At 30.4% G+C, this 22,749-nt stretch overlaps 3 protein-coding genes and 1 long non-coding RNA gene across 6 annotated transcripts in view; 2 read left to right on the top strand and 2 right to left on the bottom strand.

The window, feature by feature from the left end:
* Positions 1-424: 424 nt before the first annotated feature.
* On the bottom strand, positions 425-1,762 carry LOC123265605. Of its 2 annotated transcripts, none has more exons than XR_006509614.1 (2): positions 1,678-1,762; positions 425-507 (listed from the first exon to the last, which is right to left on the bottom strand). It is a non-coding gene; the product is annotated as an uncharacterized LOC123265605 (long non-coding RNA). The 2 variants fall into 2 exon arrangements; XR_006509615.1 differs by lacking the exon at positions 1,678-1,762 and adding an exon at positions 754-833.
* Positions 1,763-3,593: 1,831 nt separating this feature from the next.
* Positions 3,594-22,749, bottom strand: part of LOC123265602 — a 52,466-nt gene continuing 33,310 nt past the window's right edge. Inside the window, exons 3-4 of the mRNA XM_044729396.1 lie at positions 7,434-7,613; positions 3,594-3,938 (exon numbers count right to left, since the gene is read on the bottom strand). Of these exons, the coding sequence (XP_044585331.1) occupies positions 3,648-3,938; positions 7,434-7,613 (471 nt within the window). The 3' untranslated portion in view covers positions 3,594-3,647. The remainder of the gene's footprint in view (positions 3,939-7,433; positions 7,614-22,749) is intronic.
* Positions 13,866-16,198, top strand: LOC123265604. Of its 2 annotated transcripts, XM_044729400.1 has the most exons (4): positions 13,866-14,513; positions 14,615-14,686; positions 15,845-15,934; positions 16,009-16,198. In XM_044729400.1, exons 1-4 carry the CDS (start codon positions 14,421-14,423, stop codon positions 16,069-16,071), a joined length of 318 nt encoding a protein of 105 aa, XP_044585335.1. In that variant the 5' UTR covers positions 13,866-14,420; the 3' UTR covers positions 16,072-16,198. The 2 variants fall into 2 exon arrangements, with proteins under 2 accessions (XP_044585335.1, XP_044585334.1); XM_044729399.1 differs by having other exon boundaries at positions 15,845-16,198.
* Positions 17,472-21,092, top strand: LOC123265595. The gene is made up of 4 exons (XM_044729387.1): positions 17,472-18,642; positions 20,651-20,722; positions 20,789-20,878; positions 20,968-21,092. The coding sequence occupies exons 1-4, from the start codon at positions 17,698-17,700 to the stop codon at positions 21,034-21,036; spliced, it is 1,176 nt and encodes a 391-aa protein (XP_044585322.1). The 5' UTR covers positions 17,472-17,697; the 3' UTR covers positions 21,037-21,092.

Below are 22,749 nucleotides of genomic sequence, written 5' to 3'. Positions count from 1 at the left end.
TTTCAAGTTTTCTTATCTTAAAGATGTAAATCTTAGATTTTTTAGTTTTGTAATATAACTTTAATGCATTTCAGGATATAATTTCTAAAGGAAGCTTAAGTGGTCTAAAAAACATTAGTTATTTTTTAAAATATATTATTACTTCTCAATTTAAAAATAGATTAACCTAAAGAAAAATATTTTTTTAAAAATATTGATATAATTTATTTATTTGAAAAATTCTGAAAATTATTAAATGTTTTAATTGAAAAATTAAAAAAATTCCTTGTATTTTTTTTTTAAGTGTTTTCTATTTTAATTAAAACATAAAAAATTGACAAAATTTCAAAAAACTAGACCGTAATTTAATTAATATAAAATTTTTAGTCAATTTATTATGATAAGTATTTAGGCTGCATTCGAAAATCCTCTATCTCTAGATACATAATTAAGAAATGACCTTGTATCTTGTGAACTATTGACATTTTTAAAGATATAAGCTCGTCCCGATGCTACACTCATCGAGGCCTTTCTTTTGAATACCCATATCAATTTTTCATATATTTTATATATTTATATATATCACAAATACCATATATATAAAATATATAAAAAATGCCATGTGGGTACTCAAACGAAAGATCTCGATGAGTGTAACATCGAAATGAGTTTATATCTTAAAAAATGTCAATAATTAAGAAATTACTTTGTATCTTGTGAACTAATGACATTTTTAAAGATAAAAGCTCATCCCGATGTTACACTCATCGAGACCTTTCATTTGAGTACCCACATCAATTTTTCATATATTTTATATATTTACATATATCACAAATACCATGTATATAAAATATATAAAAATGCCATGTGGGTATTTAAATGAAAGGTCTCGATGAGTGTAACATCGAAATGAGTTTATATATCCTAAAAAATTACTTTGTATTTTGTCAACTAATGATATTTTTAAAGATAAAAGCTCATCCCGATGTTACACTAATCGAGGCCTGTCTTTTGAATACCCACATCAATTTTTCATATATTTTATATATTTATATATATCACAAATACCATATATATAAAATGTATAAAAAATGCCATGTGGGTACTCAAACGAAAGATCTCGATGAGTGTAACATCGAAATGAGTTTATATCCTAAAAAATGACGTTGTATCTTGTGAACTAATGATATTTTTCAAGATATAAACTCATCCCGATGTTACACTCATCGAGACCTTTCATTTGAGTACCCACATCAATTTTTCATATATTTTATATATTTATATATATCACAAATACCATATATATAAAATGTATAAAAAATGCCATGTGGGTACTCAAACGAAAGATCTCGATGAGTGTAACATCGAAATGAGTTTATATCCTAAAAAATGACATTGTATCTTGTCAACTATTGACATTTTTAAAGATATAAGCTCACCCTGATGTTACATTATCGAGACCTTTCATTTGAGTACCCACATCAATTTTTCATATATTTATATATATTATATATATGTATATATGAAAAATATATCAAAATGCATGTGGGTACTCAAATGAAAGCTCTTGATGAGTGTAACATCAGGATGAGCTTACATCTTTAAAAATATCAATAATTAAGAAATGAGCTTGTATTTTGTGAACTATTGACATTTTTTAAAGATATAAGCTCACCTCGACATTACACTCATCGAGACCTTTCATTTGAGTACCCACATCAATTTTTCATATATTTATATATATTATATATATGTATATATGAAAAATATATCGAAAATGCATGTGGGTACTCAAATAAAAGCTCTTGATGAGTGTAACATCGGGATGAGCTTATATCTTTATAAAGGTCAATATTTATGAAAGTACAGTGCAATTTAACAAAAGTCATTATTTAATGAATCAAAATTTATTTATTGTTCACAAGTCACGGGGGTCTTTTTAATCTATTAATTTTTAATAGATTAAAAAATAAATATTGTGATTACTCATAAAAAATAAAATCATTAAAGTATAACAGTTTGATATAGTATCCAAGAATAAGTAACAGAAAATAAAGAAAACTAACCCAACTACAAAAGTCTTCAGTAAAACTTAGCGGTAATCATGTTTAGCGTACAAACGTAGTTTCCGCTGGCCATAATATAGATATATAAACATAACGGGGGTGGAAAGGGTGAAATAGGGGTGAAGTAGAGAGAGAATGCCCCCTGGTGGTTGCCCGCCCTTGGGTGTATTCGTGCTGCACCGAGTAAGTAAAGCATACAAGGCCAAACTGATTAGCGGTGGACAAACTCAAACAACTAGGCGTGCTTCTCTCCACAGACTCTAGCCTCTAGTCTGGTGAGGTCTCTGGCTCCACTTCTGTCTCCTCAACACCCTCCACCTCCTTCCGCTCCTCGGCCGCAGTGACTCTTTCTCTCGTCTTCAATTATTAAACAAAACTCAACTAATTACATTGGTTTTGCCTTTTATAACAAGCTCACAAAACAAAGCGCTAATTAATCTGAAACTAAATCGAATTTTATTTAATTATAGTCATCGGTTTGACATTGACCTACTTTTATCAATTTTTTGGATTTATTTACGTTATAATTTAGGAAAAAAAATATTGATTAAAGAAAATTATTATTGATCAAAGTAAATTAAAAGTTGTATCTTTGTGAGCTTTATACCTCCGATATTATCGAGGTAATACGTCGATGCTTTTTATTTTGTCGATTTGACTTTTAAAGGAGTGTTGTATTGTTCCCATTTTATGCTTTCGTTCATTTAAATTCAATTCCTGGCGCGTTTTAAGTATTAAGTTTGCTTTTATCTGATTTTAATACCGCTCGTTCTAACCTCACAATTTATAAACACAGTCTCAGGCTTTTTTAATGGCTTTTTTTTTAAACGAAACGAGTTGAATAGGCTATTTTTATGTTAGTTCACTTTTATTGAGCATTAAAAAAATTATTGTAACATTTTTCAATGTCATTCTTTCACAGGACAATTAAAAAGTAATGCTAAGTGGTAGCAAGTCGGCCATTTTTATGCGCGATTCATATTTACATCAATGGTTGTTACTTTTAGCGTCAGCCATTTCGAATTGACTAATTTTTTTGGTGAGTGTTAATAAAAACGTTAATAGTTTATTTTCACTATTACAGACTTTAAAATAATTTATTTTTTCATTTAATTATTATTAAAATTTATTCTGTAATAGATTAAAATCAAAACTTTTAAAAATTCCGTAGTAAGTCGGCCATTTTGAATCAACAAGTTTATAGTTGTTATTTCCACTTTAAATTCAATTAAAATCTTAAGTAATTAAGTTTTTAAGCTTAATTCATTGTTATTGTACTTGAAAAATATTACTCAAATAATATTTATTAAAAATTCTTTGTGTAAAACTCAATAAAACTTTCCAAGCGGTAACAAGTCAGCCATTTGTAATTTTAAGGTAACTCATTGAAATAACGCGCGAATTTTTAATTTTTCTGAATAGCAGTGTCAAAAATTAATCAATTATTCAAAGTGAATTTTTCGGTACATAGAAATTTTATTTCACCCCACAAAAATTCAATATTAAAAATAATTATTTAATTTAAATAAATTCTTTATTAATCCTCCAGTTTTGTTCAAAAAATTACATAGAAGTTTAAAAAAAGAAATATTAAAATTAAAATCAAATTGAGTCTAAACTTTTTTCCGAGCTTGCATGGCCATCAGAATCAACTCTGGACAAAACCACCGGCCTCTCATGCACACTTGTCAGCACAGTGTTGTGCTTTACTGTCAACCCCGGGTTTTCCTGAGGTGTCCTACCAGCAACAGCTCCTCCTTTGGCAGCACCACCACTTCCTTTTCCTTTATCACCGGGTGTTGCTGCTGTTACTGATGCTGATTTTGATCTTGGTGGCTTGTTAACAATCACTTCCGTCAGCTGCATCGCCAAGGCCGCTCTACGTCGCCGAACCTGGATCCAAAATGACAAATGATTACAATTTGCACACGGGTAATGCTTCTACGCTTCAACGCTAATCAAATTCTTCATTTGCACCCGTTTGTTTCACGTTTCCATTCATCTTCTCATCTCGCGATATATATACGTAAATATATGACCTATGTTTATCAATACATCGACGTATCTACAGAACAGTCCATACGTCATCGCCAACTGTATGTTTTTATGATTATATTTAAATATCAAATTACTTTTTATAATTTGGTGATTTAAATTATTATTTTTAGAATTTAAAAACTTGAATATAAATTTTTATTGAAAAAAAAATTGTTTCAATAATAATTTAATTAAAAATAAATTACAAAAAATTTATTTTATTTAAGATTATATTTTAAGGTGTGTTTAAACGAGGATTTTTTTATACGAATTGAACGCCCTCATGGTCCGATAAGTGAATCATAAAAAAAGAACCAATTAAAGAGTATATTCGCGGCGGTCAGCTAGTGAATAACTGAGTATAGCATCAGCTGTCTTCAAGGTGCACGGAAAAAAGTACACTGTAAAATTCACTACGATTCCGGTTAATTTTTATAGTTTTAAACAGTGCAGCGGACATCGGGGTGGCACAAACGTAAATATTACAAAACTTAATGTAGAAAGTGTAAAAGCCACAATTTATAATTTAATATCGAAAATGTGATTAGTAGCTGTCATTATAGTAAATAACGACTCTCTCGTCTTAAAAAATTACAGTTTTAAACAGTAAAAATTGCCGTTTCAATATATAGTCTATACTATAAGGAGAAGGGGAAGGTCTCGCACTCGGAGAATTTAACATTTGAAATAGTAAAAATTCTACTCTTAAATATATATATTTCACCATCCCAAGCAAATCAATAATTATAGTTTGCTTTTTAGCGTTGCATTTCAAATTTACCATTTTACTCTGTAAATATGGACGTTGCTTGTATAGAAATTTACTAACTGTAGTTTATATTTTTTACTTATCATAAAATCATTTTTAGGTACGAAATGATAAATATCAAAGTCAAAAATTCTTAATTATTATACTTTAACAGTTCTGATTTTCATGTAGAGAATATTACTTTTTAAAATAGTATTTTCTTCCATGTAAATAATAAATTGTAGCATTTAAATGATAAATATATATAAAGTGATTGTGAAAATCATGATTTTATTGTTTGAAATGGTAATTTTTTCCAGTTGATAATTACCTATTACAAATCGACTATTATTTATTTCAAAGTTTACTTGAGGTCCGTGCACAATTAATTTTTATAAAATCTACTAAAAATGTGATTAGTAGCAGTCACTATAGTGAATAACGACCCACTCATCTTAAAAAATTACAGTTTCAAACAGTAAAAATTGCCGTTTCAATATATAGTCTATACTGAGAGGAAAAGGGGAAGGTCTCACACTCGGAGAATTTAACATTTGAAATAGTAAAAATTCTACTCTTAAAATATATATTTCACCATCCCAAGCAAATCAATAATTATAGTTTGCTTTTTAGCGTTGCATTTAAAATTTACCATTTTACTCTGTAAATATGGACGTTGCTTGTATAGAAATTTAGTAACTGTAGTTTATATTTTTTACATATCATAAGATCATTTTTTAGGTACGAAATGATAAATATCTAAGTCAAAATTCTTAATTATTATACTTTAACATTTTGGACTTTTACATAGCGAATATTACTGTTTGAAATAGTATTTTCTTCCATGTAAATAATAAATTGTAGCATTTAAATGATAAATATCATAAAGTGATTGTTAAAATCACGATTTTACTGTTTAAAATGGTAATTTTTTCCAGTTGATAATTACCTATTACAAATCGACTATTATTTATTGCAGTTTACTTTTTTCCGTGCACAATTAATAATTTAATATCGAAAATGTGATTAGTAGCTGTCACTATAGTAAATAACGACTCTCTCGTCTTAAAAAATTACAGTTTTAAACAGTAAAAATTGTCGTTTCAATATATAGTCTATACTATAAGGAGAAGGGGAAGGTCTCGCACTCGGAGAATTTAACATTTGAAATAGTAAAAATTCTACTCTTAAAATATATATTTCACCATCCCAAGCAAATCAATAATTATAGTTTGCTTTTTAGTGTTGCATTTAAAATTTACCATTTTACTCTGTAAATATGGACGTTGCTTGTATAGAAATTTAGTAACTGTAATTTATATTTTTTACTTATCATAAGATCATTTTTTAGGTACGAAATGATAAATATCAGCCAAAATTCTTAATTATTATACTTTAACATTTTTGACTTTGACATAGCAAATATTACTGTTTGAAATAGTATTTTCTTCCATGTAAATAATAAATTGTAGCATTTAAATGATAAATATCATAAAGTGATTGTTAAAATCACGATTTTACTGTTTAAAATGGTAATTTTTTCCAGTTGATAATTACTTATTATAAATCGACTATTATTTATTACAGTTTACTTTTTTTCGTGTGTGTTTAGAAATAAATTTTTATACATAGCTGCTCAAAGGACCGAAAATTTCTCCAACTGCCAGCGGAAAAAAATTAATTATAATTAAACAAAAGAATATTAAGCTGCAATTTTCAATCCGCAAGTTTCCATCAGGCAGATGAGGAGATTAAAAAATAAATTGAGTTGAAAATTTTATTTTTTAAACAATTATCGTGTTTACACCTCCGTAAATACTTCAAAAATTCACACCAGCTATTTAAATCGCTTTTAAGGTAAAAAATAGTGGTTAATCGATTTGAAAAAAAATTTTGATGAGTTTAGGGATCATTTTTATTTCTAATAGTGCTTTTTGAATCATTATTATGTACATTATAACTGTCAGATATGATTTAATGGCAATTAGACATTTTTATTTATTTTTCTATGATAAAATTACCCGTAAAAATTTGATGTTAAAAAATAATGTTCCTTAAATATCGTAAAAAATATTCCGCAGATTTGAAATAACATAATACTCACATTGAGAGGAGATTAAAAAAAAAATATATGGGATGAAAATACATAAGATGATTATCAAGGATTTTCACGAGTATTTTAGTAATTTCGGAAAATCACCTTCTGGATGTGATTACGTGTGCTAGGTCGAGCATGTCTGAACACACATATATGCATATAAATATCGTACCCATAGAGAGTAGAGACAAAGCTTCATTATATCAAAGACAAAGTTCGTCGTTCTAAAGGGCAGAAGGTTAAAGCTCTCATACGGTTTACCGTTCTCACAATTTTTTACAATATATAATAGCGACTCCCAATCTCGGCTATGAGTACACAACTTTTAACATTTCGGCACTTTATTCCCCTCAGCTTCTCAGAGACGTGTCGCTCTTCTCGTATACCACCACCGAGAAGACTATACCTGGTGTACTTATGATAAACAAATTTTTTTATGTACGGCCCGTAAAAATAAGATTACTGTAAGAATAAATTTTTAGCGAATGAATAAAAAATGTGAGACCTTGAGCTTATCTCTCCGAGCTGAGTAGGCAATCCATAGAATGTAGCAGCCCATTATGATAGTGGGTACGAATATTCCAGCTATTTTAGAAGCGTCTCTCAAGAGCACGTGATGGAGAGTTAGCAACGTGACTATTAGAAATGCCCCGACGGCGATGTAACGTCCTGTGCGATGTTTTTTCTAAAAAATACAGAGAAAGTTCAATTAGATTAGGGGGATAAATTTTTTCTATGTAAGTTAAATTGTAAATTTTAATTTTAAATTCAAGCCCTGAGGCAATTTTCAGCTTCTATTTTTAGATATCTAATCGAAAAAGTCATTTAAAAATTTTCCGGATGATATAAACAGTCAAATTGCTTGGATTAGATAGTCATAAATAATTTGACGTTTGAATTTCCCGCTTGTGTGGTGATAGTAGCGTCCCTGCAGATGGCGATGGAACTAATCATGGCGGCGAGGTTAGACTGTCGGTTTTAGCGTTAAAATGTTTATTATAAGAAAACTAAAGGGATTTGAACATTTATTTTTTGTAGGGTTCAATTTTGGCGGAATCTGGAGCCAGTTAAAAAATAATAAGCTTGATTGAGAAAATTTTTTTGAAGATATTGTAAGTTTTAAATTAGGCTTAAGAGCCATAATAAAATTATATTTTGAAATCGCTGTATTTTAGAAATGGTGAGTTTTAAGAAAAAAAGTCTACCCTAGCGGTTTCGGTGCCACCGATAAAACTCTGTAGAAACTCGTCCGAAACTCAGCATAACGACGGAGTATAGTCAGCGCATATGGGGAGTAAACTCGGAGTATTGTGTGCAGTTGTGACACATAAAGACGATAGTGGTTAATAGGTGTATAATTGAGATCGTTACGGAGTTTGGTTGGAATTTTGCTGGTATTCTCATGAAGTTTTCCCCGAGTTTTATCAGTGTTTTTACGGGTTTTCTGTCGAGTTTAGTCAGCGTCTTTACCGAGCTATTGTGGAGCTTTCCAAGAGTATTTTGCGAGTTTCATCGGAGTTTTTGATGGATAATGAATGAAAAACCGAAAAAAATAATTCGTACAGACCGGGAGTCGAACCCGGACTATTTGATTTCCAGCCAAGGGCTCAATCGGTCAAGCTATCTTAGACATTATCAGTATTAACTCTTTAGTCACATAATAAGACCCACCAAGTAATAAACAACACTGTCTATCTTACGGAAACCGAAAAAGTTTTGAATCGCTTTATGTATTGATAAAATTCTAATTTTAGTTATGATAATATTGATTCAGTGTAACAACTGTAAACTTTTGACAATTTCATTATGATGTCATTTTTTTTATATATCATATATTTTACTTATAAACTTCATAATATATTTATTAAATAACATATTCTATGTAGATAAATATATTTCAACTTGTAAATAAATAAATTAATTAATAAAAAGTACACCGTAATTGAAAAATGATTTATTTATAGTCATCTTTGTGAAATTAAAATTAATTTTCATGCCGTGAAGTATTATTAATTGCGAGTAAACTCCACAATAACACTACCAAAACTCCGAAAAAACACCAGCGAAACTCTTATAAAGCTCCGCAAAACATTGAAAAAAACTCGACAAAAACTCCCTAGCAACTCCGAAAATACTCAACAAAAACTCGACGAAAACGCCAAAAAAACTCCACTGTAACTCCGAAAATATTCGACAAAAACGCGAGGAAAACTCCATAGCGACTCCGAAAAAACTCGTCAAAAACTTCTGGAAAACTCCAATAATACACTTTTGTGACACCGTGTCGTAACTGCACACAATACTCCTTGCATATACCTCTAAAACTCCGCGTAAACTCCGCTTATACCCCGATTAAACTCCAAGAGGGAGTATACTCCATAGTAACTCCGCGTAAACTCCGAGTTTACTCTGAGTCGTCGATACCGCTAGGGTAAGAATAATTTTTGTCTTCTATATTTTTCCTAAATTTATGAAAAATTTTTTAATCAAGTATTTTTTGTTCAAATTAAAAATAATTTTTTAGTTATAAAATATTTCTACTTAAATCAAGAAAATGGTTTTCTTGGTTCAGGAATTTTTCTTTTGAATCAAATTAATTTTTTTTTGCAGTGTAGTTTTATGCGAGTTATTATAAGCTTACAACCATTTTTAACTTAATTAATCAAACTGAAAACTAAAGCATTGCATAAAATATATAAATGGTCTTGTTAAATAAAATCAAGATTAGGAATCTTAAAATCTCTAGTTAGCGTATTAAGCTAAATTAAGATTTATACTAAAAGATATAAAAAGCATATCTATCTCTATTTAAAGTAAGTAACACGCAATACAAAAACAATGCTTTTTTTTATCGATCGCATTCAAACAGGTTTCATTCCATGTCGTGACCGTTGATGAAGATACTTGTCAACCCGCGATTCAATTAAAGTGCTATAAAATTATATTAAGTGAAATTTGGATTTATCAAGAGTTTTGATTTAATCAAAAAAAGTTTGATATTTATCGAACAAACATTAATTTAGTCTGAAGAAAAAAATTAGAAAAACGGCAGACCCTGAAGGCCATCCGTGCAACTTCCCGCTAATTCCATACCTAGGTGCATAAAACTGCACTAATGACGTTTTTGAGCTCTTCGAGCAATTTATGTGTTATTTTGAGCTCTTCGAGCTCAAAAGTCTGAGAGGAGTATCATAGAACACTATTTTTTAAATTTTCAAACCGCACTAACTTTTAAATGAATCAACCGATTTTCACACGGTTGGCAGTATTTGACGCAATTTTGTTAGTTTCATGAAGAATCTTCAAGTTTGAATTGATAAAACTAGGAAATTTGGAGTAATTCCAAAAAAACACTTTTTTTGGTTTTTTTTTGTTCATGATATTTCTTGAACGAATTGACCAATTTTGACCGGCTTGACGGCGATCGACGTAATTTTTTCATGCTAATAGCTGATTAGTTTTTGAAATCGATCAGTGCAGCCATTTAAAAGTTATTCCAAAAAATGTCGGAGTTATATTAAAAAAACACTTGTTTCCAAATATTTTATCGAGGATATCTTTCGAGCCAATCAACCGATTTCCACGTTTTTGGCGGTGATCGACGCGGTTTTTTAAGTTCTGAAATTATTTTATACCATCAAAAATGATTCGAGAAGAAATGACGAAGTTATGTCAAAAAAACACTTTTTTCGGTTTTCTTTCGTTCACGATATCTCTTGAACGAAGAATATATGGCGAGGCTTTCGCCTAACTCCGAAGAGGCCGTTTCCTGGGCTCAAAAGAGCTATACACGCACGTATATCCATCCTACCTTCACATAGGAAATACACAGCCAAGTTTGCCGGCAAGGAAAAACCCTGTCCTCAAGCATTTACGCTATCATAGGACAGATGTGAATTGAGTTGATTTTAATGTCAATCTGTCCTCGTACTTAGTTAACTGTATCAACCCATTCAACGACTGCGTTAGCCTGATCGGTAATATAATAACAACCCGACCAGTTACCAGCGGGGCCCATGCGGGGAGGTGCAGCCGTAAGACCTGTTTGAGCCATAACACTCATCCCCCCTTACAAGAGTCTCGTTCGTTCGTTCTTCTGTCTAGTCTCGTCCCCGAATCTTTGAGCTTACCTGCGTTGCCAAATTATTTTGACAACGTCACGAGGCCTTGCTCAGAATATCTCTTGAACGAATCAACCGATTTTGACCGGATTAGCGACGATTGGCGTGGTTTTTCAAGCTTAAGGGCGGATTAGTTTTTGAAGTTGATCGATAGAGCCGTTTAAAAGATATTCCAAAAAAACCACTTTCAAAAATGATTTTTTTCTTATTTTTTTTGAGATTTTTCAAAATTTCTCAAAATCTATCGGTCCGAATCGTTTCAAATTCTCAGGAAATCTAAGTTTGAGGGAACTCTTTAGAACGCCGTTTAGTATGTTCCGATCGATTCAGTCGTTCAAAATTTATAAGCGAGTCACATAGTCACACACACACACACACACACACACACACACAGACATAGTGACAACCTCGCGGGGATAGTCAGGAAAGCTTCCTGTGACCTTCAAACGTCTCGACGAGATCTGATGAAAACTCGATTTTTGCAAAACGGGGTGAAAACAATAACTTCCCGATTTTTGAAAATTTTCAATTTTCTTAGCGGGAAGTTAAAAATTTACTTTAATAAACGTTCAGATTTTTTGAATTTTTAAACCTTATCTTCTTATATATAAGAAGTTGTATATTTTTTCTAAAAAGAATTTATTTATTTATGCCAAAGCCTGATGGCAAAGTAAAAATAAAAAATACAATTAATTACAAATTTAAAAATATTAATAACAACAATTTTACAATTATAATAAGCACTCTGATTGCAATTATATAAAATAATTATGATTTTGATTTCTCTTATAATCTTATAAACATTTATAAACCCTATTTATTCATCTAGATTGAAAAAATAGTCAAAAATTTTATTTTTGAAAACTTCAAGACTGGACGCATTTACAATATCAGACGGAAGTTATTGCCACAGACGTATAGCAGTAATTATAAATGCATCTTCATAGTGATAGTGGTTGCAAGGTTAAGTATTTTAAAGTTTACATTGTTTTTCTTAGTAGCTAAACGATTTGATCGTCTGATTTCAACATCTTCTATGAACATTTTACGTAGATAATAAGTTTTATTTACAGAAAGTAATTTATAAAAATAATTAGCTAAATAATAAGTTCTAGGACTTGTGATAGAAAGCCAGCCTAGTCTACATCTGTAAGGGGTCACATGAATATCACGCTTTAAGTTAAAGATGAAACGGATGGTAGAATTTAATGCTATTTGCATTTTCAAGTTATTTTCAGAAGTAGAATTTGACAAGTTGGTAATAATGTTTTAATAAAAAAAAATTGTTTTGTAAAACAAACGTTGCAGCGTGTTAGTTATAACTAATAACGTTAATAGAAATGAAGTACACTCAACGATAATTACAAAGTAATAATAATAAAAATATAAAAGCAAACAACACGCGTGTGCTCGTCTTTTTCCAGTCACAATTGGACCATAGAGAAGTACACACGTTAATGTCGAGTTATTGTAGCAGAAAATTGGCAGGGATGATAGGAGAAATAAATTCCAAATTGAATAAAATTTCAAGAATAAAATTAAAATGTAAATAATGTTTTAGATTTTTTCAACGCATTACATGCAAAATAATTGGATTATCCCCCTGGACAGTTGATGACAATAATATATACAGTGTTTCGTTCATCGGGTCATATTATAATATTTTATATTGTATTGTTTTGTCGGTATGGAGTCTACATGGAGTGTTCAATGATCCACCTCCTACTTTTTCTTCAGCAGTTAGTTTTATAGTAATCCGAACAAAAACAGTTTTACTGTAAAAAAATCGCGCCAAGTCCACGTTCATAAGACTATTAAGAAAAAAAAATTTGTTTTTTTCTTTACAAAAATATATAAAATAAAAAAATTAAAAAATCCAAGTAACCGATATGATTGTTTATGATTTTCGGAAATTAAAAAAAATTTTGTTACAAATTTAAAAATTGAAAAAAAAGTTTGGAACGTATTTAGTGTGCGCGGTTGCAAAATTTGAAAAAATTGAAATACACAATGACGCACACTAAATACGTTCCAAACTTTTTTTTTAATTTTTAAATTTGTAACAAAATTTTTTTTAATTTCCGAAAATCATAAACAATCATATCGGTTACTTGGATTTTTTAATTTTTTTATTTTATATCTTTTTGTAAAGAAAAAAAAAAATTTTTTTTTTCTTAATAGTCTTATGAACGTGGACTTGGTGCGATTTTTTTACAGTGAAACTGTTTTTGTTCGGATTTCAGTATTTTTTGTAATTATAATAAAAATTTACAATTGGTACCAACTTAATTAAATCTCGCGTTGGTTGCATTTTTTATAGCAAACTATCCCCTTGAAACTACAGTTTATGTAAAAATAATTCCAGCGCACCCTGGCGGGCGTAGATGCAAGCTGTGAAATATCTATTTTTAACTGTAGTTTCCCATCTAATGAAGGATTACTATGCATTCTCGAATTATTTAGTCTGTGGCAGATCACTTTGCCCATCGAAAAAAAGTCAGGATCGAAATTTTTGCGTTGCTATAGTTTGTGCTGATTAAATTTAATAATTTCAAGTAGATTAATTGTTATAAGTGAATATAATTAATTAATAACAGTCAAATAAAGTATGAATTACTGTTATAATATACAATTTAGGAAAAAAAAGTACCGTAGAATTAAATAAAATTTTGCAACCTCGAAATACCGTTCTGCTTACAGTATACACAGTCGGTAGTCTGGCGCTCCGTTTACAGCAGATTTGAACGGAACTTGGCGCCAGATTCTACCGAATCTGTGGATAAAAAGGATTATATTCGTTTCACTGCTATCTTTAATTTTGATTCCGCTGTATTATATAATTCGACAAAAGCGACTAATAAGTGTTTATAATCGATTTAAAAAAGTCAACGGAATCTTAAAAAAGTGCACTGATTATGAGTTGAGACGCGATTGCACTAATGATGTTATATTCTGTGTAAATTTTGTAACAATTGTTTTTTTGGTGGTGATTTTGGATATGTGTTATTATGCCCCGGATAGAGTATTGTTTGAAAGTTTTCCGAGTGTAATTGGGGGAAGTGTAATGATCCAGTATGCAATCCTGCTCAATAAAATCGAAAGCAGATTTAAGAGCATAAATTCCGTTATTTTGAAGATTAGTGAGCCAAAAATGAGTGTAGTCGGCCCGCAAATGATGTCAGTAACTTATGAGTCTTAATTTCGGGAATCAATTCTGTACAATATAGAGAATCTCCAAAAAGCATATATGGAACTGTACGAAATGTGCTATAACGCGGCTTACTTCTATGGAATTCCCATTATAATTGTGATTTTGTGTTGTGGTGTAAGAGTGATCACTCTATATCTAGTAATCTTGTCAGTAGTTTACTATGAAGCGAATTACGCTCCTATATGATACGTTGTTGGATTTCGTTTTTCTGTTTGAAGTTTTCACTTCAAGCACAACTGAAATGAAAAAACAGGTACGGAAAAATTTGTTAAATTTACACTTTATGAATATTGTTTTTTTTTATCGGGATGATTTAAAGATAGTGTGCGAACAAATAATTGAATTTGTTTTCAGAACCGCAAGCTGGCGAGGACTATATGTTCCCTAGTTGATCAAAGTACACTGGATGATAAAGTTGTCGAAAAGGTAAGATATGCAACAACAGTAATACTTACACACTCATAAGCAATTATTTAAACAGTATGAACTTGAACGGAATTAATTTAAAAAAAATTAGGAAAACGGTTGACCCTAAAGGCCATCCCTGCAACTTCCCGCTAATTCCGTTAATACCTGGCAACTTTTTTGAGCTCTTCGAGCTCAAAAGTACAATCTGTGTGTTGTTTTAAGCTCTCCGAGCTCAAAAAGATACTTTTTCTATGCTTTTGAGCTTTTTGAGCTCAAAAGTCTGATAGAAGTTTCATAGAACACTATTTTTTGAATGTTCATACCGCAATAACTTTTGAATGAAGAAACCGATTTTTACGCGGTTGGCGGCATTCTACGTAGTTTTTTAATCCTTATAAATAATTTCTAAGTTTCAATTGGTCAAACTAGAAATTTCGGGGTAACTCTGAAAAAACACTTTTTTCGGTTTTCTTTCGTTCACGATATCTCTCGAACGAATCAACCGATTTTGGCCGGATTGGCGGCGATCGACGTGGTTTTTCAAGGTTGAGAGCTGAATAGTTTTTGGAATCGATCGGTTGAGCCGTTTAAAAGTTATCCCAAAAAAACCACTTCAGAAAAAATTTTTTTTCCTACTTTTTTTTAGATTTCTCCAAATTTCTCAAAATCTATCGGTCTGAATCGGTTCAAATTAACAGAAAATCTAAGTTTGGCAAAGCCCTTTCGAATGGCACCAACCGCGATGAAATTGGTTCAACCGTTCAAAAGTTATAAGAGGTTTACATATTTACACACACACACACACACACACACACACACACACACACACACACACACACACACACACACACACACACACACATACATACATACATACATACAGACATAGTGACACCCTCGCGGGAATAGTCAGGAAAGCTTCCTAGGATCTCAAAACGTCGAGATCTGATGAAAACTCGATTTTCGAAAAACGGGGTAAAACCAATAACTTCCCGATTTTTGAAAATTTTCAATTTTCTTAGCGGGAAGTTAAAAATAATAAATTTTAGTCACATACTTTAAAATATTTCCATTAAACTTTTTGGTTATTTTTCTTCTCTAGTTGACAAAACAAGCCTATCAGGTTATGATACACACAATAAAATTTCTAATCTACTAAAAATCATTTTATTGCAGTTGTCCTGCTTTTCCAGTGAACTCAGTGAATTAGAAATCGTATTAACAGCCTGCGATATTATACCATTAAACCGTTCGCTTTTAGGAATAGTAAGCAAAATTCAATTTTTGATTCATCCGATTGAATATGCTCCAGTATCCTTTTACATTATGTTACTTTCTAGGCAACGGGTACTGTGACAATTTATTTGGCCATTTCTTTACAATTTGCACTTTTGAATTATTAAATGCAATCAAACTAAACAATTTTTTAAAATTCATTTCAATCACCATGGTTTTCTTCACAACTTCAAGATGCAATTTCAACATACAAAAATTTTGAATACTATTACTCCTACTACTTTACAAATTGTTTTTTCTATGTATAATAAAGCTGTAACGTCCACGTTTTCAAAAATTATAAAAATAAATAATTTATTTGTCCCCGGCTCGAAATTTGCTCGCCGGAGTCCAGGGTCATAAACGGGGATTACATTATCAATAACAAAATATAAACAAAACACTTTATTTTAAATAAATCAAAGAAAAAGGAAAACCTCTTTATTGGCCTGATCATGTTAATAAACGATATAAACAATATAAACAATATATTAGAACACTCTTTTCACACATTATTCGCGGTTCAAAATCGCGAACTAACTGTCAAGAGCTGGTTCCCCCCTTCCCCAGGAGACTAGCCGTCACCCCTGGGCCTAAACCTCTACCCCGAGAGCGAATGGAGAGTGTCCTCTTCGCCCCCACCTACACGGCTTATGATCACCTACCGTACCTCAGCTGAAGGCTTCGGCACGGGGAGAAGCACTTTCATCCGGTCGGTTCATGATACTTATCTGGGCCTTGGTCAGACTCCAGGTAGAGTATCATCCTCTGAAATTACTTGGTGAAGAGTATTCGCCCGAGTAATTCTCCCGAGAAAGAACTGCTTGCTTTATCGAGCCAAATTTTGGCGTTTATCATTTTTCCCCCAACTCTCTTGTAACTAACCGGAAGGGTCGTTTTAGACACCTGTCCGGTGCCCTCGAACTAGCATTCAAAAATAATTATTTATTATTTTAGTCGTAATTTCCTTCATTTTCTATCCATTCGTTTTGCCAAATTCTAAGTTTTTATTTTCGAAACTCAATTCTTTATTATTTTAATCGCAATTTTCTTCATTCTCTATCCATTCGTTTCGTCAAATTCACAATTCTTTATGATTTTAATCGCAATTTCCTTCATTATATATCCATTCGTTGATTTTTCCATACTAAATTGTCCTCGGGACTTATAAAATTTTCGCTTACCTAATTTATTTCTTACAAAATAATAATCGTCATTTCTTTCATTTTATATCCATTCATCACTTTCCCATACTAAATCTTGTTCGGAACTTAGAATAATTTTCCCAGTCTTTTAATTTCTTTTACAATTAATTCGCTCGGCTTCGTAATAATTTCTCACACGCTTATTTTCTTAATTTAATCATACCTTCGGTAACAATAATATAAAATTATTAACTAAATAAATACAATAATTAAATAATAAACGCCGCACTAATAACAATAATTGTTTCTATTAATTTTTAAGTAATTAATAAAAAAATAAACTAAAATACTCAAATACAAAAAGTAAAATTTGGGTCATAAAGCAGCAGAATTGAAATATGCATATCAATAATTAGCAAAGAGAAGTAAAATATGCATAAAAATAATTGCGGAAAAAAAATCAAGATAAAGAACCAAACAGCAATAACGTGCTGATAATTTCACAGTTGCATTTGTGACAGAACATTCGCACAGAACGAGTCAATATTGATCTATTGCGACAACATATTTGGTGAAGCTACTGAATAAAAGACCCAGCAAATATCAACAATGAAGAATACTCGCAATAATTCAGCTTTTCATCAAGTTTACAAATATCTTCAACGAATTTCGTGCAAAACCCTCGGATTAGCACCGTGGGAAGTTAGTAGCAAGCAAGAGGATTTGTTAAATGTTTCATATGTCGGGGCATACTATAATGTTCTGCTGATATTTCTTCTAATCGTTCTCGGTATCTGTGAACTATTTAGTGGATCACTATCCGATGATTACCCTGGAAAGCTCATGCCATTAATAATGGTGGAAGTTTTATTTATTACAATATTGTGCGCTAGTGTGATTCCGTTGCTTTACATAATTCGACAAAAGAAACTCATAAACATTTACAATCGGTTCAAGTTTGTCGACAAGCTGCTACAAAAGTGCGAAAATCACAAATTGAAATACGACTACACTAACGATGTTATCTTCGTTATTAATTTATTGGCAACTATCTGGTGCATTATAATAGTGGACGTTTGGAACTTCCCAGCACATCGAGTTTTTTTTGAAAATTTGCCTACGGTCATCGGGGGAGGTGTTATGATCCAATACGCAATGCTGCTTAATATGGTTGAAAACAAATTTAGAAGCATTGATTTAATTATTTCTAAATTTAGTCTGGCAAAAAGCAATGATAATTACCCGCAAATCTTTTCAGTTACTCAAAAAGTTCTAACACGCGAATCAATTCTCTACAATATAGATAACCTTAAGTCTACGTATATCGAACTTTACGGGATGTGCCATGATGCTGCTGACTTTTACGGAGTTCCTATTTTGATAACGATTTTGTGCTTCGCTGAAAGGGTTATTTATTGCGTATACCTTTGTATTTTGACGTTGTTGAAAGTTAAAGGTTTTTACGTATCATGGCTCGTAGTGATACTGCGTTTAATTTGGATCGTATTTGTTTTTCTGGTTTTTACTTCCAGTGTTACGACAATTAAAAAACAGGTGAGATATCAAACAGATATTTTTTAACTACCCGCTAAGAAAATCGAAGATTTTCAAAAATCGGGAAGTTATTGTTTTCACCCCGTTTTGCAAAAATCGAGTTTTCATCAGATCTCGACGTTTGAAGGTCACAGGAAGCTTCCCTGACTATCCCCGCGAGGTTGTCACGGTGTCTGTATGTATGTGTGTGTGTTATAACTTTTGAACGGCTTGACCGATTTCATCGCGGTTGGTGCCATTCGAAAGGGCTTGATCAAACTTAGATTTTGAAAACTATTTGGACCGATTCAGATCAATAGATTTTGAGAAATCGTAAAAAAACTGAAAAAAAAATTTTTTTCAAATGTGGTTTTTTTGGAATAACTTTTAAACGACTTAAAGGTTCAATTCCAAAAACTAATCAGATCTTAACCTCAAAAAATCACGTCGATCGCTACCAGCCCGGTCAAAATCGGTTGATTCGTTCGAGAGATATCGTGAACGAAAGAAAACTGAAAAAAGTGTTTTTTCAGAATAACTCCGAAATTCCTAGCGCCATCAATTCAAAATTTGAGATTCTTTGTGAGGCTTGAAAAACTGCGTCGAATGCTTCTAACCGCGTAAAAATCGGTTTATTCATTCAAAAGTTATTGCGGTTTAAAAATTCAAAAAATAGTGTCTTATCAAATCTCTATTAGACTTTTGAGCTCGAAGAGCTTTAAAGCATAGGAAAGCAATCTCTTTGAGCTCGGAGAGCTCAAAATAACCCATAAATTGTATTTTTAAGCTCGAAGAGCTCAAAAACGTCATTGGTGCAATTTTAAGCGCCTAAGTATGGAATTAGCGGGAAGTTGCAGGGATGGCCTTCAGGGTCAACCGTTTTCCTAATTTTTTTCTTCTTTTTCAATAGAGAAATTGCACTGAGAAAACAGTTTGTTTGATTTAAATTCTTTGATTTATTTAAAATAACTTAAAAATACGTATTTAATATAAACAAATTTGTTTGATTTAAATTTGGATTACTTTCAACCAAATAATATTTTGTTTTGGTTTATTTGATTGAATTCGCCGATTTATTTCATTCAAATAAGATTTGTTAATAGTTAACAAATCTCGTTTGAAATAAATCATAAGACGTTTGTGTCGCTACTGTCGCTATTTGAGTTATCGTAATTTTAATACCTTTATTGTTGCCTGTTAAAATTGAGTAATTTTGTATAAATACATAAATTTTTAATGAATTTTACAATGGAAAAAAAACTATAAAAATCCAACTCGGATCTCATAATTTTAGTTTATTAGAAGATAACCCAATATAAATTATATGAATAAACTTTCATAACCCTAAAAATAGGTCAGATATTATTTACAATATTACAGAGCATGATTTCTTTATCGACATTCAAATATCACATTTGTTTATAGTTAACAAATTTGATTTGACTGAAATAAATGATTTTAAAGTATTGAAGAAATATTTGTTCTACAAACAAATAACTATTTCATTTAAATACATATACTGAAACCATATCTTTGTCTCAAATAAATTCATTTAATTGTGTCAAATAAGTATTAGTCGGTAGTATTTAAATAAGAGATTTCTTTATAATAAACGAGTCTCATTTGATTCAAATAAATTGTTCTCTCAGTATGCATATTTTGTAATTTTATTGTTTTTCTGAAATTAAGCGGAAGTTATTGAAAGAAATTATAAAAGAAATTGAGAAAATTCATTTTAAAAAGTAATTTTAAAATTGTTTTTTCAAATTTAAATTCAAACGGTAGTGACGTAGTATTCTATCCGATGCGCAACGCCATCTAACGTCAAACAGGTATAATGACGTCACAACAAATTATGTTGTTTTTTTTTTACGTTAAAAATTTATTCTTTTTTTAAAATCAGTTTAGAAAATATTTAATAAAGAAAAAAGGATCAGAAGAAACTTTAAATAAATAATTTTTTTATATATAAATTTTTATTTCGATATTAATTATTAATTATTACACTGTATATTTTTTTTCTTCTTAGAATTGCAAACTGGCGAAGACTATAACTTTACTGACTGATAAAAATACAATGGATGAAAAAATTATGAAGAAGGTATCTTTTATAAGGATAAATAAATTCTTTCAGTAGGATAAATTTTATTAAATTATATTATTCCAGTTATTATTCTTCTCGAATGATCTCTCTCATTTGGAAATTAATTTAACAGCATGTGACATCTTACCCTTAGACCGTACGCTTTTAGGGATAGTAAGTAAATTTTTTAACTTTTTTACTTTAAAAAGTATTGATATTTCTTCTCTAGACACTATTTTCATTTTTTTTTTTTTTTTTTTCAGACTACGGGTACCATTGCAATGTACCTTGTCATTGCTGTTCAATTTGGCAGTAGTTCAATCTCTCATTAATTTATAACTACGATTTTTGTCAATTTTTTTCTATTGAAGTTTTTTAGAATAATTTCCGTACAAAATTTGAATTATTAAGTGTTTTGTGAAAAGATATGAAAAAAGTGTTAATATTTCTTTCATAATTGTGTCATTTAATCACTTTTTATTGCAAATTTGTTGAAAATATTATTGATTTATCGCATAAGTTTTTCTAATGAAGAAATCATTACTTAAAATATGAAAAGTTTGGAAAATCCAAAAGTGCACGACTCATAATGTTCATTTAATTATGAAATATAAAAAAAAAAAAAAAACTTAAGTCGTTCAAAATTAATTGCCGAAAAAACAGCTGTAGTAGGAAGGTACTGCACAAGCGCCCCTGGTGGAATAAAATGTACATAATATCTATAGATATAGATATATCACCATCCATGTTAATTTTACATGGATATATATAGATATACAGTCTTGTAGTTTTCGTTTTTTAGTAGATTTCATAGAAATCTAACTATTGCATTGGTCCTCATGACGGAACTTTTGAAAAATTTTGCTATATTTCGACTCAGCTCGTCAAGCGAATTCAGAAAATGCATATGGTTCAAAAGTTTATATATATATGTATTTATATATATATATATATATATATATATATATATATATATATATATATATATATATATATATATATTTATATATATATGGGATATAACGCGGCTTGTCAGGACGATAGCGTCGCCAATTTACAACGGATCTCTACCAAACTCAACATACTTATTCTACAGATAAATACCAAAGTCAAGTTCGAAGATGAGCTTAATCGGTCAAGTAATTTAGAAATACCAGGATTTCAAAATTTTGAAAATCATAAAAATTCATATTTCTTCACTTTCGAACTCGAATAACTTTTGAATGGGATAACTTATTGCAATTCTGAATTGCATCCGAAAGCTCTTTAAATAAGCTTTAATGTGAGTACCATGTCATATGTGTAGTCTAAAAATTATGCCCCATTCCCCTATGCCAATTATGAAATTTGCTATTGCACTGGTTTTAGTATTTGTCCGTCGATATATATTTTTGTCGATTGCATATAAGTTAAAAGCCCTAGTTCTGTATACAATCTTCGTTATATTTTTTTCTATTCATGATGAAATCTACTTCCATTTCGGCTGCCGAATGGTCTTTTTATTAATTGCAATTAAACGACACTGAATTAATTAATCATTCGCATTCAGTGACCTACAATCGTCGATTAGAATTTTTTAAAAAAAAATTTAACTCAAATAATGGATTTTTTCACAAGTTACAGTGTTTTCGGGTTTCACACATGACGGACAGGAAAATTTTTTGACCTATTTTGGTGTTTTTTTCCAATTCTATTGCAGTAAATCAATTTTTAAAAAGTATGAAATTAATCTCCATTAAATTATCTCGACAATAGTATGCAAAATATCTTGATTCTGTGAACTAACAAGGCTATAATAATAAAAATAGCCGCCAAAATGAGGCGAAAACAATTTTTCGATCGTAAAGCACTCTCTGATGCTTCGCATCATGAGTCGTGCAAAAAAGTAAATAAATGTAGATGTTACTGAAGTAAAAAATAAAAACTATAAATTTAAATATATGAAAAGATAAATAATAGTTTAAAAAAACTAAAAACACGCTTTTTATAGAAAACCAAACTAAAAAATAGAAAATAAATTTAAATTAAGAATAGTGTTAAAAATT

This window comes from Cotesia glomerata, linkage group LG5, assembly GCF_020080835.1.
Source record: "Cotesia glomerata isolate CgM1 linkage group LG5, MPM_Cglom_v2.3, whole genome shotgun sequence".
NCBI lineage: Eukaryota > Metazoa > Arthropoda > Insecta > Hymenoptera > Braconidae > Cotesia > Cotesia glomerata.
Note: the sequence above shows the minus strand (reverse complement) of the source record. Positions and strands in the feature narration are given on the sequence as shown.

Coding starts and splice junctions, on each gene's coding strand:
- LOC123265604 (XM_044729399.1), top strand. CDS start 14,421: ATGAAGCGAATTACGCTCCTATATGATACGTTGTTGGATTTCGTTTTT. Junction 14,514..14,614: donor CAACTGAAATGAAAAAACAG/GTACGGAAAAAT, acceptor ATTTGTTTTCAG/AACCGCAAGCTGGCGAGGAC. Junction 14,687..15,844: donor ATGATAAAGTTGTCGAAAAG/GTAAGATATGCA, acceptor ATTTTATTGCAG/TTGTCCTGCTTTTCCAGTGA.
- LOC123265595 (XM_044729387.1), top strand. CDS start 17,698: ATGAAGAATACTCGCAATAATTCAGCTTTTCATCAAGTTTACAAATAT. Junction 18,643..20,650: donor TTACGACAATTAAAAAACAG/GTGAGATATCAA, acceptor TTTTCTTCTTAG/AATTGCAAACTGGCGAAGAC. Junction 20,723..20,788: donor ATGAAAAAATTATGAAGAAG/GTATCTTTTATA, acceptor ATATTATTCCAG/TTATTATTCTTCTCGAATGA.